This window comes from Epinephelus lanceolatus, chromosome 23 (genome assembly GCF_041903045.1).
Source record: "Epinephelus lanceolatus isolate andai-2023 chromosome 23, ASM4190304v1, whole genome shotgun sequence".
Lineage (NCBI taxonomy): Eukaryota > Metazoa > Chordata > Actinopteri > Perciformes > Serranidae > Epinephelus > Epinephelus lanceolatus.
In genome coordinates, this window is record NC_135756.1 from 261,096 (window position 1) to 280,758 (window position 19,663).

A 19,663-nucleotide genomic window follows, 5' to 3' on the forward strand; every position below is an offset into this window, starting at 1 on the left:
GTTCAGCTGGGGGTCCTGGACCTGCTCTGGGCTGGTGGGCTCCTTCTCTTCAGGGGGCTGCTCAGTAGTTAGGCAGCTGGGAGCTGGGACCTGGGAACTGTCAGTGGAGCTAGATCTCTCCTGCTGGGCTCTTTCCTTTATAAGGAGGAAGTCCATCTCAAACAGTTTGAGGTTCCCCTGCACCATGATAGTCCCATTCTTGTATAAGTTTACTGTCATCATGAAAGTATCTGAATCCTCTGCTTCTTTTACTTTTATTTTCCAGCCGTTACAGATCCCCTCTTTTTTGACAGAGGGGTAGTGGGCACTGATGGCAGAGTGCCATGCTAGCGGCTGGTCTGTGAAGAGGATCAGGTTGCTGACCTCCCCGGTCTTGTAAAGATCAGAAAACAGGGTTTCTGGTCTTTCTTTTAGCAGTTTTTGTTTAAATGCCTTCCTGGCAGTCTCATTGGTTACATCAGGAGGATAGAGGAGAGGAACAGCCTCTGTACAGCCTTTGGTGGATTCCATCAGGCTCTGCTGCTGTTGAACTGCTGCTATTTAAATTCCTTGGCAACAGTTGCTAAGGGTCTTGTTTACAGCTAGCTGTGTTATGCTAGCTTAAGTTTATTTAGTGTTCAGCAATTTTTTGTTTCCTCTTTTTAAATGTTATATTTTCTTTCTGATGGTTCACTCACTTGCGTCTTCAGCTGTTTTCCTCCTCTTTGCTTGACCTTTTTTTTTTGTTGCTGGTTGGACAGTTAGGCTAACTGTCAGTTTGGCAGTTGGTTCCGTTGTTTTCCAGTCTATCACTGTTTTCTGAGGTTTTTGCTGTTTTTTTTCCTTCTTGGTAGATTTTTTTTAAAAACAACGGTTTTCTCTTCTGTTTTCTTCCAGCTCTTAGAAGAACAGTAGTTTATCTCACTTTAAAACATCCAAAAAAGCAAAAATATTCAGGAGCTCATGTTCATGCTCATGTTCATGCTCATGGAATCTCTCTCTGTCTCTCTCTGTCTCTGTCTCTGTCTCTCTCTGTCTCTCTGTCTCTCTGTCTCTCTCTGTCTCTCTCTGTCTCTCTGTCTCTCTCTCTCTGTCTCTCTCTCTGTCTCTCTCTCTCTGTCTCATTGTGTCATACGGATTACTGTTAATTTATCATGTTGATCTGTTCTGTACGACATCTATTGCACGTCTGTCCGTCCTGGAAGAGGGATCCCTCCTCAGTTGCTCTTCCTGAGGTTTCTACCGTTTTTTCCCCGTTAAAGGGTTTTTTGGGGAGTTTTTCCTGATCAGCTGTGAGGGTCATAAGGACAGAGGGATGTCGTATGCTGTAAAGCCCTGTGAGGCAAATTGTGATTTGTGATATTGGGCTTTATAAATAAAATTGATTGATTGACTGATTAAAAGTGTGAAATGTGTGGTGGGTGAACTAAATGTGGTTTAGGAGGCTAGGCCAGTGTAGGCCCGGCAAGGGGCTAGAAGGTGGTGCCAACCAGACCCCGGTGCTGCGAGGCCCCCAGCGCCCATGGACAACGGGCCAGACGGGCCCCAAGGAAACCCAACGGGCCCCCACCAAACCACGCCCCCCAAGCAACTGCAGCGTCAGGCCCCCGCAATGGTCCCGACCTGGGCCACACCGCCCGCAGCAAACCGACCCCCAGCAGAAGGACGAGGCGCGTCACTAGGGTGCACAGACGACGAGCCCCACCCAGCCCCCCCCGAACCCCGACGCGCAGGAGCACAGGCCAACCCGCAACCCCGCCAGTACTCCCCCAGACCGCCCCAGACCCAAAGCCGGACCCCAGCCCATCCGACCCGTCCCCCACCACAGGCCGCACACCAACAGGCAGGCCCACACTGCGCAGCACCAGAACACCCCTCGCGGGCAGCACCCAGCCCCCACACCAGGCTCCCCAGCCCGGGGGAGGACCCCGGGGCCGCCCGAGGCGGGGAGAGAGGAGCAGGGAGGGAGGAGGGAGGGGGAAGGTGACTCTGACTCTAATCTTGAAACTGTGCTGATTGTATAGATCTTCTGTGTGTGAAGCATCCATGTTTTCACTGACATGGATGGAGACTGTCAGAGACACTGGACTGGTGGGCGGAGTCAAACAACCACAGGGTGGACTGGTGGGCGGAGTCATACAACCACAGGGTGGACTGGTGGGCGGAGTCAAACAACCACAGGGTGGACTGGTGGGCGGAGTCACACAACCACAGGGTGGACTGGTGGGCGGAGTCACACAACCACAGGGTGGACTAGTGGGCGGAGTCACACAACCACAGGGTTGACTGGTGGGAGGAGTCATACAACCACAGGGTGGACTGGTGGGCGGAGTCATACAACCACAGGGTGGACTGGTGGGAGGAGTCATACAACCACAGGGTGGACTGGTGGGCGGAGTCATACAACCACAGGGTGGACTGGTGGGCGGAGTCATACAACCACAGGGTGGACTGGTGGGCGGAGTCATACAACCACAGGGTGGACTGGTGGGAGGAGTCATACAACCACAGGGCGGGCTGGTGGGCGGAGTCATACAACCACAGGGCGGGCTGGTGGGCGGAGTCATACAGCCACAGGGTGGACTGGTGGGCGGAGTCATACGACCACAGGGTGGACTGGTGGGCGGAGTCATACAGCCACAGGGTGGACTGGTGGGCGGAGTCATACGACCACAGGGTGGACTGGTGGGAGGAGTCATACAACCACAGGGTGGACTGGTTTTATTATCAAAGGACTGAATGTTTGTCTGAGTTCATTTTATTGATCATTAATGTTTCAAAATTCAGGTCAGATAAATAATCATGTCACTGCTGATGTTACTGATTACTGATTATGATGACATCATCTATTAAAACACACCTGAGTCGTTTTCATGTTTTACTCTGTGTAGTTTGAACTGTCTGCAGCTGAAATCTGTCTCCATTTATTCATTTCTTAAACCCACGCTGACACAGGGAGAACAAGTCGAAACACCAGGAACCAAACTGGTTCAAACCTCCCACCCTGGGTTCGAACTAGGAACCCTCTTGCTGTGAGGTGACAGTGCTAACCACTACACCACTGTGCCACCCATCTTTGTCTCCACAGTTTTCTTAAAGAAATTGGATGAAGGTTTTTTGTCCGTCTGACATGAACCGTCCTCTATCCTCTCTCTCTGCTGTTTAAGGACGTCTTTATCTTCACGTCTCCAAACTACCTGCTCATGTTTTTAATGTAACTGTAAACTGCTGTGAAACTGTCTGAGGTCACCGTGTCCTAATTTGTCCTGTCCAGCAGCTGAGGACAGCAGGATGGGACACGGTGAGACAGACATCTGCATCTGTGTGTGTTTGTATGTGATGTAGTTTGGTCTGAACGGTTTTATGTTTCTGCTTCTGCTTTAATTCAAGTAGTCCTCTCCATCAGCAGGGGGAGACACATACAAATACACTGTTCAGGTTTGACCAGAGATATAGGCCCAATTCCAATCCGGCCCCTAAAGACTCAGGCCCTGAACCCTCACTGACTTAACTGACGTCAGCTGTAAGTGACTGAGTGCGAGAGTCTGAAAGGGCTCCGGATGCTACAAATAGGAATGGGACAGCACTTATCCCCCTCTACAAAATGTTGTTAATGCGGCTCTGGGCGTGATCATTTATTGGTTATTGTCATCATATATTCCACACACAAAGAATATATATGTATATATATCTATAGATAGATAGATAGATATATCTATATCTATATATCTATCTATAATAGATATATAGATATATATTCTTTGTGTGTGGAATATAACCACTGGTATTCCTCTGACTTCATGTGTGTTTATGTACCATCTTAAATCCTTGTTAATGTAATGTTTCATTGTTTATCTATCTGTTTTTTCGCTCTCCTTCCATAACGTTACCGTTTGCATATCTGCCGACTGTGTTTTCGGGGGTTTTTTCCGGTGGAGAACGAAAAAAAAAGGTAGATATCTATCTATCTATCTATCTATAGATATATATACATATATATTCTTTGTGTGTGGAATATATGATGACAATAACTGATAAATGATCACGCCCAGAGCCGCCAGTGTCAACAACATTTTGTAGAGAGGGATAAGTGCTGTCCCATTCCTATTTGTAGCATCCAGAGCCCTTTCAGACTCTCGCACTCAGTCACTTACAGCTGACGTCAGTTAAGTCAGTGAGGGTTCAGGGCCTGAGTCTTTATGGGCCGGATTGGAATTGGGCCATTGGATGAAGCGAGATACCCCACTCAGCTCACGTCCTGATTCAGTGACGTCAGCGCCACGCCCCCGTAGGAGACTTGCGGCAGCTCTGAATGTATTGTCGTCAATGAGGAAAATGAACGTGATCACAATTTATGGTCAATTCTTTCGCCTTATAGTCACTAAAATAAATATTGGGTTCGTTTTCCACAAGCCACACATCTTACCAACATTCTGACACTAAAGCTGCATTTTTCATCCGCACAGATCAAGAGAAAATTAACTTTGTTTGAGCCCTGTCCGTCTCAGAAAACAAGTTCTCGCGAGATCTTGTGATCTTGATAAACAGGCGGTAAAATCACAGTTAGCTTACAAACAGTTATTTACCGCTAGTGATAAATAAAAAATGCCCAAGCTTTGTGCAACAATAGGCTGCAATAACAGGAAGAATGTATTTTCATTCCACCTGCTTCTTGATCCGCATACACAGACATCCACAGAGCCTCTGTTCAACACTGTGGGGGGGGGGGTTGAGAGAGAACAGGCTCTGATTGGAGGGAGAGCTAACCACGCCCACTTAGGAGACAAGAAGAGTAACCGTTTTCTTCACATTGGATAAGCCTACAGTGGGGTATCTCCCTTCATCCAATATCTCTGGTTTGACCCTGAGACTCATTTGAAATACAGATTCACCTACAGAGGCCTTTTGGAGTTTATTGATTTAACGGACATGATGTAAAGTTGAATTTTATAGTAGCCGGTGTACACACACACACACACACACACACACACATACACATATATACACACACACACACGGTGTCAAAATAAAAGCATGTATTCAGCAGCGCCAGTCTTATTGTGAAAGGGCCGGTGCCGGAAGTGAGTACAGCATGTTCCGTTAGATAGCCGGGTGTGTGTGAGCAGTTCGGCTCAGTCTCTCCGTTGTTACTGGACAGTGATCATCACCACCACCATCATCATCATGTCTCCTGACCCGTGCTCCTTCTCCTCCGTCACCAGGTGCGTCACCAAACACCTGAACCTGTCCCTGCACCTGGACTTCGACAGGCACGTAATCCGGGCCAAGGTGGCGCTCACCGTGGAGGCTCTGGAGGACCGATTCTCTGCTCTGGTAACGTTAACGGAGCCCGGTGCTCCGCTCCGGTACAGCTGCATGTTAGCCGCTCTGCTAACGAGCCGAGTGGTGTGATGTCACACCGTGTTTACGGTCCCTGAAGGGGTCATTTCATAAAAGTGACAGAAATGTAAATGGAGTTTGGTCTGAAGGATCAATGAGTTAGTGTCACTGTAACACCTGACGGGTTATTATTATAATATGACTTTATGATCCAGGTCATCGCTTCATCTCCTGCGGTCTCACAAAGTCTATCAATACTTTTTATTAAGGGAAACTTTAAATCGTTTGGTCTGATGCACCTGAGAGACAAACTGAACTCACTGTAACAGTTCAGACTTTATTTAATAACTTATAATTAATCAACATGTCTACGTGTAAACATTTGGATATTCATTAACATGAATGTTTCAGCTTGTCCTTGTGTTTATATGAGTAATGAAACTTTAAATCTGTATTTCTGACATGGCTTTGGTTCATTGACCAACCTGAGAAATCAGATGTGTTTTATTGAGGCTGTTTGGACTTTGACGTGAAGGCTGTCAGATAAACACGTGTATTCACCTGAACCAGGTGTGACAGATCAGTTATGTCAGATCAGGTGTGACAGTCCAGGTGTGTCGCACCAGGTGTATCACACCAGGTGTGACAGTCCAGGTGTGACAGATCAGATGTGACAGATCAGTTATGTCAGATCAGGTGTGACAGACCAGGTGTGACAGATCAGGTGTGACAGTCCAGGTGTATCACACCAGGTGTGACAGACCAGGTGTGACAGATCAGTTATGTCAGATCAGGTGTGACAGTCCAGGTGTGTCGCACCAGGTGTATCACACCAGGTGTGACAGATCAGGTGTGACAGTCCAGGTGTATCACACCAGGTGTGACAGTCCAGGTGTTCCTCAGGTGTGACAGACCAGTTATGTCAGATCAGGTGTGACAGATCAGGTGTGACAGTCCAGGTGTGACAGATCAGGTGTGACAGTCCAGGTGTATCACACCAGGTGTGACAGTCCAGGTGTTCCTCAGGTATGACAGACCAGTTATGTCAGATCAGGTGTGACAGATCAGATGTGACAGATCAGTTATGTCAGATCAGGTGTGACAGATCAGGTGTGACAGACCAGTTATGTCAGATCAGGTGTGACAGATCAGATGTGACAGACCAGTTATGTCAGATCAGGTGTGACAGATCAGATGTGACAGATCAGTTATGTCAGATCAGGTGTGACAGATCAGGTGTGACAGACCAGTTATGTCAGATCAGGTGTGACAGATCAGGTGTGACAGTCCAGGTGTATCACACCAGGTGTGACAGTCCAGGTGTTCCTCAGGTGTGACAGACCAGTTATGTCAGATCAGATGTGACAGATCAGTTATGTCAGATCAGGTGTGACAGATCAGGTGTGACAGACCAGGTGTATCACACCAGGTGTGACAGTGCAGGTGTGACAGACCAGTTGTGACAGACTAGGTGTCCCTCAGGTATGACAGACCAGGTGTGACAGACCAGATGTGACAGTCCAGGTGTTCCTCAGGTGTGACAGACCAGTTATGTCAGATCAGGTGTGACAGATCAGGTGTGACAGACCAATTATGTCAGATCAGGTGTGACAGATCAGATGTGACAGACCAGGTGTGACAGACCAGGTGTGACAGTCCAGGTGTATCACACCAGGTGTGACAGTCCAGTTATGTCAGATCAGGTGTGACAGATCAGTTATGTCAGATCAGGTGTGACAGATCAGGTGTGACAGACCAGGTGTATCACACCAGGTGTGACAGTGCAGGTGTGACAGTGCAGGTGTGACAGACCAGTTGTGACAGACCAGGGATGTAGACTGAGTCCAAGTATGTGACAGGTGTGTCTAGGTGTGAGACAGGTGAGTCCAGGTGTGTAGACTGAGTCCATGTGTGCAACAGATGAGTCCAGGTGTGTGACAGGTGAATCCAGATGTGCAGATTGAGTCCAGATGCGACAGGTGAGTCCAGGTGTGTGACAGGTGAGTCCAGGTGTGTAGGCTGAGTCCAGGTGTGTGACATGTGAGTCCATGTTTGTGACAGGTGAGCGCTGACTCAGCAGGTGTGACATTAACCTCATTAATAAAGGTGTGTTTTTATTGGATGCAGACTTTGGACACCAGAGACCTTCAGATCGTCTCAGTGAGCGCCAACGGACAGGCGGCCTCATTTACTCTGGGCCCTAAACACAGCTTCAAGGGGACGCCGCTGGACATCACACTGCCCTTTGACCTGTCCAGGTGACCTGTACTTCCTGTCCTTACGCACTCATGTCTTTTCCAAATAAAACACCATTAATGTGTTTGTGTTGTGGACCAATTAGGGGGCAGCATGTGATCGTGGAGGTGACCTATGAGACGTCGCCATCTGCGACAGCTCTGCAGTGGCTCACACCTGCACAGACTGCTGGGAAAAAACATCCATACCTGTTCAGCCAGTGTCAGGTGAGTCTGAGACGAGGCGTTCAGGTACAGTCTGACGCTTCTACAGACTGAGATGTGGCGTTCAGGTACAAACTCTGAGGTGTGATGTTCAAGTGCAGTGTTGTGTCAGTAAATGTTTGGTAACAGTTTTACCAGAAGTTAAATTTCTTCAGTCAGAGGTGTCGACAGACGCAGGAACATTTTCTTCCTCTTTTATCTGAACAGTTTTTTTTCCCAACCGTTGTTTCCTTCCTGTTTTCATCCGATGAGCTATAGTTATTTTAACCTGCCTGTCAGTCAGCGTGCAGGGAAACAAACTCCCTCCGTCTAATGTCAGGTAGAATTTATTACTGTTGAATCTACAGAAGCCTGCTGAGGCCACGCCACAAAAAAACAAACTGATCAGCATCAGGAAAAAACGTGAAGCGCTTCCTGCTAGAACAAAATGTTTTTCACATTTTAACAAAATATTTTTATCTGAGAACAAAAAACTTTTATTGTTAAAACAAAATATTATCACATAACATGAAATCGTTTATTACGTTATATCATCATCATTCATATTGTTTTTAATGTTAAACGTTTTACGTTAGAACGTGATAACCTATATAATAATAATAACAACAATAATGATAATAAATTATATGAGAGTAGTTACATATTTTTCCCTGCGTGTTGTCTACCAGGCTCATCACTGCAGGAGTATGGTTCCCTGTCAGGACACACCATCTGTCAAACACACCTACTACGCTCAGGTAACACACACACACACACACACACACACACACAGAGCTGTGTTCTGTCTCTCAGGTGTGTGCTGTGTCTCAGTGTGCCCTGTGTTGGGTCTCTCAGGTTTCTGTCCCCAAAGACCTGGTGGCTGTGATGAGCGCAGTGAGAGACGGACAGGAAGTTGATCCTCAGGACAACAACCGCATTGTCTACAGGTTCAGACAGCCGGTTAGTGTCTTCTTCTTCTACACTTTATTTACATCACTTGTCAGTCTGTTCTGCTCTGTTCACACAGATTCTGACTTATCCTGACTTCAGTGTTTCACTTTTTTTGTCTGTGATATAAATTCAGACTGAACCAAAGCACCTGTGATGAAAACTACAACTATGATGATGTCACTATAACATCAATCAATCAATCAATCAATTTTATTTATAAAGCCCAATATCACAAATCACAATTTGCCTCACAGGGCTTTACAGCATACGACATCCCTCTGTCCTTAGGACCCTCACAGCTGATCAGGAAAAACTCCCCAAAAAACCCTTTAACAGGGAAAAAACGGTGCTGTTGATGTCAGAGTTTAAAACTATTGAATCACCATTAGACCTCTGACGTTTGTCCTCAGGTGCCCATGCCTTCTTACCTGATCGCCATCGTGGTCGGAGCTCTGGAGAGCAGGTACTCTATCTCACCTGTTGACGCATGACATCACATCACATGAAGCAGGTAAACAGTGTTTCTGTGCTCTGATTGGCTGACAGGGAGATTGGACCGAGGTCCAGAGTTTGGTCTGAGAAAGAGTTTGTGGACAAAGCAGCGTTTGAGTTCTCAGAGGTGAGTCACAACAAACTCTCAGAAAAGTATCTCATCAAGACGTTATGGTAAAGACTGTCGTAAAAAGTCGTAGTATATTATGAAAAACATTAAAATCATAGAGGTCATAAAAAGTTACAGCAATGTCTCGGTGAGAAATAAAAGTTAGACAAATGACCTTATAGTCTGTCACAAAAAAAGTTACGTTAAAATGTCATAATATAGTATGTCGACCAAAATTTAGAAAAACGTCATAGTATAACATGTCGTCCAAAATCATGAAAAATGTCATAGTATAGCACGTTGTCCAAAATCATGAAAAAACGTCATAGTATAGCATGTCGTCCGAAATCATGAAAGAATGTCATAGTATAGTATGTGGTCCAAAATCATGAAAGAATGTCATAGTATAGCATGTCGTCCAAAATCATGAAAGAATGTCATAGTATAACATGTCGTCCAAAATCATGAAAAATGTCATAGTATAGCACGTTGTCCAAAATCATGAAAAAACGTCATAGTATAGCATGTCGTCCGAAATCATGAAAGAATGTCATAGTATAGTATGTGGTCCAAAATCATGAAAGAATGTCATAGTATAGCATGTGGTCCAAAATCATGAAAAATGTCATGATATAGCATGTTGTCCAAAATCAATAAAAAAACGTCATACTAAAGCGTGTCGTCCAAAATCATGAAAAAAGTCATAGTGTAGCATGTTGTCCAAAATCATGAAAAAAATGTCATAGTGTAGCGTGTCGTCCAAATTCATGAAAAAATGTCATAGTATAGCATGTCGTCCAAAATGTCGTCCAAAATCATTAAAAAAAGTCATAGTATAGCATGTCGTCCAAAATCATGAAAAAACGTCATAGTATAGCATGTCGTCCGAAATCATGAAAGAATGTCATAGTATAGCATGTCGTCCAAAATCATGAAAGAATGTCATAGTATAGCATGACGTCCAAAATCATGAAAAATGTCATGATATAGCATGTTGTCCAAAATCAATAAAAAAAAGTCATACTAAAGCGTGTCGTTCAAAATCATGGAAAAAATGTCATAGTGTAGCGTGTCGTCCAAATTCATGAAAAAATGTCATAGTATAGCATGTCGTCCAAACTGTCGTCCAAAATCAAGAAAAACTGTCATAGTATAGCATGTCATCCAAAACCATGAAAAAAAGTCATAGTATAGCGTGTCGTCCAAAATCATGAAAAAAATGTCATAGTATAGCGTGTCGTCCAATATCATGTAAAAACCTCATAGTATAGCATGACGTCAAAATGCAGAAAAAATGTCATCGTATAGAGTGTCGTCCAAAATCATGAAAAAACGTCATAGTATAGTATGTCGTCCAAAAGCATGAAAAAAAGGACATAGTATAGCATGTCGTCCAAAATCATGAAAAAAGTCATAACATGTTCTCCAAAACCATGAATAAAAGTCATACTATAGCATGTCGTTAAAAATCTAGAAAAAACGTCGTAGTATAGCATGTCGTCTGAAATCATGAAAAAAAGTCATGGTATAGCATGTGGTCCAAAATCATGAAAAATGTCATAGTATAGCATGTGGTCCAAAATCATAGAAAAAGACATAGAATAGCATGTCGTCCAAAATCATGAAAAAACGTCATAGTATAGCATGTCGTCCGAAATCATCAAAGAATGTCATAGTATAGCATGTGGTACAAAATCATGAAAAATGTCATAGTATAGCATGTCGTCCAAAATCATGAAAAATGTCATAGTATAATATGTCATCCAAAACCATAATAAAAGTCATAGTATAGCATGTCGTCAAAAATCTAGAAAAAACGTTGTAGTATAGCATGTCTTCCAAAATCATGAAAAAACGTCATAGTATAGCAGGTCGTCCAGAATCTAGAACAAACGTCATAGTATAGCATGTCGTGCAAAATTATGACAAAAACGTCATAGTATAGTGTGTCGTCCAAAATCATGAAAAAAGTGATAGTATAACATGTCGTCCAAAACCATGAATAAAAGTCATAGTATAGCATGTCGTCCAAAATCATGACAAAAAAAACGACATAGTATAACATGTTGTCCAAAACCATGAATAAAAGTCATAGTATAGCATGTCGTCCAAAATCATGACAAAAAAAACGACATAGTATAACATGTTGTCCAAAACCATGAATAAAAGTCATAGTATAGCATGTCGTCAAAAATCTAGAAAAAACGTCGTAGTATAGCATGTGGTCCAAAATCATGAAAAAAAGTGATAGTATAGCATGTCGTCCAGAATCTAGAAAAAACGTCATAGTATAGCATGTCGTGCAAAATCTTGAAAAAACATCATAGTATAGTATGTCGTCCAAAACCATGAAAAAACGTCATCATATAGTATGTCATCCAAAATAATGAAAAAAGTCATAGTATAGCATGTCGCCCAAAACCATGAAAAAAAGACATAACATAGGATGTCGTCCAAATTCATGAAAAAACAACATAGTATAGCACGTCATCCAAAATCATGAAAAAAGTCATAGTATAACATGGCGTCCAAAATCATGAAAAAAAACCCGACATAGTATAGTATGTCGTCCGAAATCATGAAAAAAGTCATAGTATAGCATGTCGTCCAAAATCATGACAAATGTCATAGTATAGCATGTCATCAAAAATCTAGAAAAAACGTTGTAGCATAGCATGTCATCCAAAATCATGAAAAAAAGTGATAGTATAGTATGTCGTCCAAAATGATGAAAAAATGCCATAGTATATCATGTCGTCATAAATCATGTAAAAACATCATAGTATAGCATGTCGTCATAAATCATGTAAAAACATCATAGTATAGCATGTGGGAAAGAATGTCAGATGAAATTATATGTGTTATGACTGTGGCTCAGGGGAAGTAACACAGGGGTCAAGGAAACAAGTATATTGTGCAAAACAAATGTTATTGCATATACAATAAATTAAAAGTAAACAATATAACATCAACTGGTACATGATAACAACACTGCCCATACTTGATGCAGTAGTTGAAAGAGAGACTGTGGGTGGAGCTTGAAAAAGTTTTTAATAGGCAGCCTACAGGTGATGATGGAGGAGTTTTTCTATAAAACCTTCAGGAGATGACATACAGAAAGGTCTGTGGGTATAGCACACACTGTCATGACCGAAACGCCATAGTATGTTGTTAAAAGCTACAAAAACATACATATATTCATTCATTCATTCATACACAGTCAGGTCATCATTAATTGACTCATGTTGCTGTGTCTGTCAGACAGAGACCATGTTGAAGACAGCTGAAGACCTGGCAGGGCCATACGTCTGGGGTCAGTATGACATCCTGGTTCTTCCTCCGTCGTTCCCCTATGGAGGCATGGAGAATCCCTGTCTGACCTTCGCCACCCCGACCCTGCTGGTATAAACACATGACAACACATTTATATACACTCAAAAACATATCTACAGTCATACAGAGAACACTCACCCTGCTGGTATGACCATACAGACATAATTAATGATGATCATTAGACGTCTTCACGTGTCACCTGACCTGAGTCACTGCATCATGTGACTGATGATCAGCTGATTACTGTGTATCTATTTCTTTACAGGCAGGAGACAAGTCTCTGTCCAACGTGAGTAAAATACTTCTGTCTCTTCACATGTTCACCTTCATGTGTTCACCTTCATGTGTTCACCTGTGGTTCTTCCTGTCAGGTGATTGCTCATGAGATCTCCCACAGCTGGACTGGCAACCTGGTGACCAACAAGACCTGGGAGCACTTCTGGTAAACAAACAAATAAACACCATTTATTTATTTGACGACATGCTATACTATGTCGTTTCATGGTTTTGGACGACATACTATACTATGTCGTTGTTTCATGATTGTGGACGACATGCTATACTATGTCGTTGTTTCATGGTTTTGGACGACATACTATACTATCGCTTTTTTTCATGATTTTGGACGACATGCTATACTATGATGTTTTTTGATGATTTTGGACGACATGCTATACTATGTCGTTCTTTTCATGATTTTGGGCGACAAGCTATACTATGTCGTTCTTTTCATGGTTTTGGACGAGATACTGTACAATGACGTTTTTTCAAGGTTTTGGACGAGATACTGTACTATGACGTTTTTTCATGATTTTGGATGACATGCTATACTATGTCGTTTTTTCATGATTTTGGACGAGATACTGTATTATAACATTTTTCATGCTTTTGGATGACATACTGTACTATGACATTTTTTCATGGTTTTGGACGACATGCTATGCTATGTCGTTTTTTCATGATTTTGGACGAGATACTGTACTATAACATTTTTCATGATTTTGGACGGCATGCTATACTATGACATTTTTTGATGATTGTGGACGACATGCTATAGTATGACTTTTTTTTGATGATTTCGGACACCATACTATACTATGACATTTTTTTTCATGATTATTGATGACATGTTATACTATGATGCTTCTTTTTTTATAGATATTTGACGACATGCTATACTATGACTTTTTTTATAGATTTTTGACGACATGCTATACGATGACGTTTTTTCATGGTTTTGGACGACATACTATACTATCACTTTTTTCATGATTTTGGACGACATGCTATACTGTGACGTCGTTTCATGATTTTGGACGTCATGCTAAACTATGATGTTTTTTCATGATTTTGGACGACATGCTATATTATGACTTTTTTTCATGATTTTGGACGACATGCTATACTATGAGATTTTTTTTTATAGATTTTTGAAGACATGCTATACTATGACGTTTATACATGATTTTGGACGACATGCTATACTGTGACGTTTTTTCATGATTTCGGACGACATGCTATACTATAACCTTTTTTTTTATAGATTTTTGAAGACATGCTATACTATAACGTTTTTACATGATTTTGGACGACATGCTATACTATGACGTTTTTTCATGATTTCGGATGACATGCGATACTATGACATTTTTTCATGGTTTGGGACAACATACTATACTATCACTTTTTTCATGATTTTGGACGACATGCTATACTATGACTTTTTTCATGGTTTTGGACAACATACTATACTATTAATTTTTTTCACGATTTTGGACGACATGCTATACTATGACGTTTTTTCATGGTTTTGGATGATATACTATACTATGTCGTTTTTCCATCATTTTGGACGACATACTGTACTATGTCGTTTTTTCATGATTTTGGACGACATGCTATACTATGACTTTTTTGATGATTTTGGACAACATGCTATACCAAGATGTTTTTTCATGATTTTGGACACCATGCTATACTATGACATTTTTTTCATGATTTTTGATGACATGTTATACTATGACTTTATTTCATGATTTTGGACGACATGCTATACTATGACATTTTTTTTAATAGATTTTTGACAACATGTTATACTATGACTTTTTTTTATAGATTTTTGACGACATGTTATACTATGACGTTTTTTTCATGATTTCGGATGACATACTATACTGTGACGTTGTTTCATGATTTTGGCCGACATACCATGACGCTTTTTTATAGATTTTTGACGACATACCATACTGTGACGTTCTTTAATGATTTTGGACGTCATGCTATATTATGACTTTTTTTCATGATTTTTGACGACATGCTATACTATGACTTTTTTTTATAGATTTTTGGAGACATGCTATACTATGATGTTTTTTCATGATTTTGGGCGACATGCTATACTATGACGCTTTTTTATAGATTTTTGAAGACATGCTATACTACAACGTTTTTACATGATTTTGGACAACATGCTATACTATGACGTTTTTTTTTATAGATTTTTGGCGATATGCTATACTATGACGTTTTTTCATGATTTTGGACGACATGCTATACTATGACTTTTTTCTTGATTTTGGACGACATGCTATACTATGATGTTTTTTCATGGTTTTGGACGACATGCTATACTATGACTTTTTTCTTGATTTTGGACGACATGCTATACTATGATGTTTTTTCATGGTTTTGGACGACATGCTATACTATGACTTTTTTCTTGATTTTGATGACATGCTATACTATGACGTTTTTTCATGATTTTGGATTACATGCTATACTATGACGCTTTTTTATAGATTTTTGACAACATACTATACTATGTTGTTTTTTCATGATTTTGGATTACATACTATACTATGACGCTTTTTTATAGATTTTTGACAACATACTATACTATGACGTTTTTTCATGATTGCGGACGACATGCTATACTATGAGATTTTTTCATGGTTTTGGACAACGTACTATACTATCACTTTTTTTCATGATTTTTGACGACATGCTATACTATGACGTTTTTTCATGATTGCGGACGACATGTTATACTATGACGTTTTTTCATGATTTTGGATTGCATGCTATACTATGACGCTTTTTTATAGATTTTTGACGACATGTTATACTATGACGTTTTTTCATGATTTTGGTCGCCATGCTATACTATGACGCTTTTTTATAGATTTTTGACAACATACTATACTATGTCGTTTTTTCATGATTTTGGACAACATGCTACACTATGACGTTTTTTCATGATTTTGGACGACATGCTATACTATGACGCTTTTTTATAGATTTTTGATGACATGCTATACTATGACATTTTTTAATAGATTTTTGATGATATGCTATACTATGACTTTTTTAATGATTTTGGACAACATGGTATACTATGACGTTTTTTGATGACATACTATACTATGATGTTTTTCATGATTTTGGACGACATGCTATACTACGAAGTTTTTTCATGGTTTTGGACGCCATGTTATACTATGATGTTCTTTTAATAGATTTTTGATGACATGCTATACTATGCCGTTTTTTCATGATTTTGGACGACATGCTATACCGTTGTTTTCTCATGATTTTTGACGATATATTATACTCAGGGGTCGCGTTAACCGGATATTCTCGGTCATTGACCAGTTTTTTGCAACAGTGACCGGAAAATCTGAAGGCCGTTGTTCATTTTGTCCGGTTGCAATTACCACCCCTGCCCACTTGGCGGCGGACTGCATAGTAGGTACTGCAGAGAAAAAGTCATTAATCTGCTTCATGTAGCGTTGTTGACATAACGCCCTGGACACACCGGACGCGGAACCGAAGCACGGTGTCCAGCAGCGGAGGCGGTTTTCAGTCAGCGCCCATGTTAACCTATCTGACTGTCCACACAGGCCGCTGAGCAGAGCGGAGTGCCCGCGGAGGCAGCGCTTCAGTTCGGTGTGTGGATGTCTGTTCATCTTTTCGTTCATTTCCTTATTAATGCACACTTTATAACTTGCTTGTTGGATTTATTAAAAACGAACAAATAAAAACTAAATGTCTTTGAATATCTTTATTATCATTTAAAAACGAAAATTAGGAAGTTTTTCATGATTTTGGACAACATGCTATATACTATGACATTTTTTTCTAGGTTTTTGACGACATGCTATACTATGTCGTTTTTTCATGATGTTGGACGACATGCTATACTATACTGGTTTTGTCAGGTAATTCTTTTGCCCGTCATTCCTGCACTCAGTTTCTGTTTTAATTTCCCTTCTTTGAATCAGAATCAGAATCAGAAAGGTTTTCTGATTCTGATTCTGATTCAAAGAAGGGAAATTAAAACAGAAACTGAGTGCAGGAATGACGGGGGAAAAAAATGTATGTTATCATTATCATTCTCTTCAAGATGGAAGCTTGTCTCTGAGGAATTTGAAGTTGATCAGTGATAGTTAGCATGCTGACTGTAGCTGTTTGTCCTTTCCAGGCTGAACGAAGGTCACACGGTGTACCTGGAGAGGATGATCGGCAGGTGTATGGACAGTGAACAGTTCAGACAGTTTAAAGCCATGGGGGGCTGGAAGGACCTGCAGGACTCGGTGAGGACCTGGACCTGAACCCTGTGCGGACTGATTCTGGTGATGAAAGCAGTATGTATGTTTCTTACCTGTCCATGTTGTCACTCAGGTGAACACTTTTGGAGCCAACAACCCTCTGACCAACCTGGTTCCCAGCCTGCAGGACGTCGACCCCGACGACGCCTTCTCCTCTGTGCCCTACGAGAAAGGCTTTGCTCTGCTGTACCACCTGGAGGAGCTGATGGGAGGGCCAGGTAACACATGCACACATCTGGACACACCACAGAGAATCCAGTCCTGAATGTCTGTCCTCACCTGTCGGTCTGTTTCAGAGGTGTTCATGGGATTCGTGAAGTCGTACATCCAGCTGTTTGCCTACAGCAGCGTCACCACGGAAGAGTGGAAGAACTACCTGTACACCTACTTCAAAGACAAGGTGAGACACACCTGGAGGCTCCGCAGGTGAACCACAACATCTCACGTCCAGATTCAGGGTCCGAAGGTCTGAGCTGTGTCTTTGTCTCTCAGGTGGACATCTTGAACAAGGTGGACTGGAACGCATGGATGTTCACTCCTGGGATGCCTCCAGTCAAACCTCAGTGAGTGGATCCTCTCAGACCTGCATCAGGTCCTCCAGTCTCAGACCTGCATCAGGTCCTCCAGTCTCAGACCTGCATCAGGTCCTCTGGTCTGTCTGTAAACCTGGACTGAGGTTGTCTGATTCATGTTTCAGGTACGACACCACGCTGGCCGACGCCTGCATCTCTCTGAGCCAGAAGTGGATCAAGGTAAGACCTGGACCTCACATGGACCTGTGGTAATTGTTCTCTTATCTTCAGAGTCAAATCTCCGTCCTCTGTCCCCCTTCAGGCCAAAGACCAGGATCTGAGCAGCTTTAAGGAGTCGGATTTGAAGACGCTGTCGTCCCACCAGCTCATCGAGTTCCTGTCCCTCCTGCTTCAGGAGGTAAACCTCTTTAACTCGCCACGGTCCACTTCAGTTGCTGAAGGTCCACTTCACTTCATCTTCTACTTCTTTTTCACTCCCCTCAGGATCCTCTTCCTCTGACTCACGTGAAGAAGATGCAGGAGGTTTACGATCTCAACACCTGCATGAACTCTGAGATCCGCTTCAGGTAAAACATCAGGTCTGTCATATGAAACCCCGCCTCCAGTCTGGAAGCTTCCTGATGATTGGCTGTTCTCCCTCCAGGTGGCTAAGGTTGTGTGTTCGATCCAAATGGGAGGAAGCTGTTCCCATGGCAATGAAGATGGCGACAGAGCAGGGCAGGATGAAGTTCACAAGACCGCTCTTCAGGTATTTATACTACGTATACTCTATGTAACGAAATGATTCTCTACATAATGTAATGATTCTCTACGTAACGTATTGATTCTCTACGTAACGTATTGATTCTCTACGTAACGAAATGATTCTCTACGTAACGTAATGATTCTCTACGTAACGTATTGATTCTCTACGTAACGTATTGATTCTCTACGTAATGTAATGATATTCCACATGACGTAATGATACTCTACGTAACATGTTTGTACTCTGTGTATCTGTATTTTCTCGTCAGGGAGGTCTTTAACTTCGAGAAGTATCGTGATGAAGCCATTCAAGTGTTTCTGGCCAACAGAGCAGCGATGCACCCGGTCACCTCCGGACTGGTCGCCAAAGACCTGAAGGTGGACGCCACCAACACCACCAGTCTGTAACACCAGAAACCAGTGTGTAAAAAGAAACCAGTATTAAAGCAGCTGACAGGAAGTTTGATTTGTGTAGATTTTGGCGTTCCTGTGGCTCCACCCCCTGGATACAACTTATTTCTGATTTCCAAGTGATGATGTCATCATCAGAACTTTGTGTCAGGATGTTTCAGAACCAGCTTTAAACTCGACAGTATAAATCACCTGTTCATCAAGACTTTGTTTGGTTCAGTTTTTCCTCTCGACACTTTTCTTTCTGTAAATGAAGAAGAAATAAAATGTGTCTGAATTAAACAGTTTCCTTCTCTGTCATTACAGCACGTGTTCGTGTTCAGGTGTTCACAACTTTAACTAGTTAGCTGTTAGTTGTTATCAGCTAGTTAAAATTAACCATTAGCTGCTAGCAACTAGTTAAAGTTAGCTGTTAGAAGGCTAGTTAAAATTAAGTGTTTGTTGTTAGCAGCTAGTTAAAGTTAGTTGATAGTTCTTAGCAGCTAGTTAACTTTAGCTGTGTGATTGTTGTTCTTGCGATGCATTCAGCGTCATCTTGTAAAATACAGTTTCTGGTGATAAATTTGACTGAATTCATCTGTTTGAAGATGAAAGGTTTTGTGATGTTTTCACAGTGAAATATAATTTTTTATTTCCTGGTAAAGACAGTTTTAAATTTATATTGTTAAATAAATGTGTCTGATTGAATCTGAGCTCAGTCAGAGGTCGTTCAGGTCAGACATTTTT

General features: G+C 41.9%; 1 protein-coding gene across 1 annotated transcript; it reads left to right on the forward strand.

Annotated features, from left to right (window-relative positions):
• The first annotated feature begins 5,101 nt into the window (after positions 1–5,101).
• lta4h (leukotriene A4 hydrolase) lies at positions 5,102–19,219 on the forward strand. The gene is made up of 19 exons (XM_033614209.2): positions 5,102–5,313; positions 7,447–7,577; positions 7,661–7,781; positions 8,447–8,515; positions 8,613–8,717; positions 9,119–9,171; positions 9,255–9,327; positions 12,571–12,711; positions 12,908–12,931; positions 13,014–13,084; positions 17,123–17,234; positions 17,323–17,467; positions 17,546–17,649; positions 17,742–17,812; positions 17,947–18,001; positions 18,084–18,179; positions 18,266–18,348; positions 18,426–18,530; positions 18,796–19,219. Exons 1-19 carry the CDS (start codon positions 5,164–5,166, stop codon positions 18,932–18,934), a joined length of 1,848 nt encoding a protein of 615 aa, XP_033470100.1. The 5' UTR covers positions 5,102–5,163; the 3' UTR covers positions 18,935–19,219.
• Positions 19,220–19,663: the final 444 nt, after the last annotated feature.

Coding starts and splice junctions, on each gene's coding strand:
- lta4h (XM_033614209.2), top strand. CDS start 5,164: ATGTCTCCTGACCCGTGCTCCTTCTCCTCCGTCACCAGGTGCGTCACC. Junction 8,718..9,118: donor TCTACAGGTTCAGACAGCCG/GTTAGTGTCTTC, acceptor GTTTGTCCTCAG/GTGCCCATGCCTTCTTACCT. Junction 18,349..18,425: donor AACTCTGAGATCCGCTTCAG/GTAAAACATCAG, acceptor TTCTCCCTCCAG/GTGGCTAAGGTTGTGTGTTC.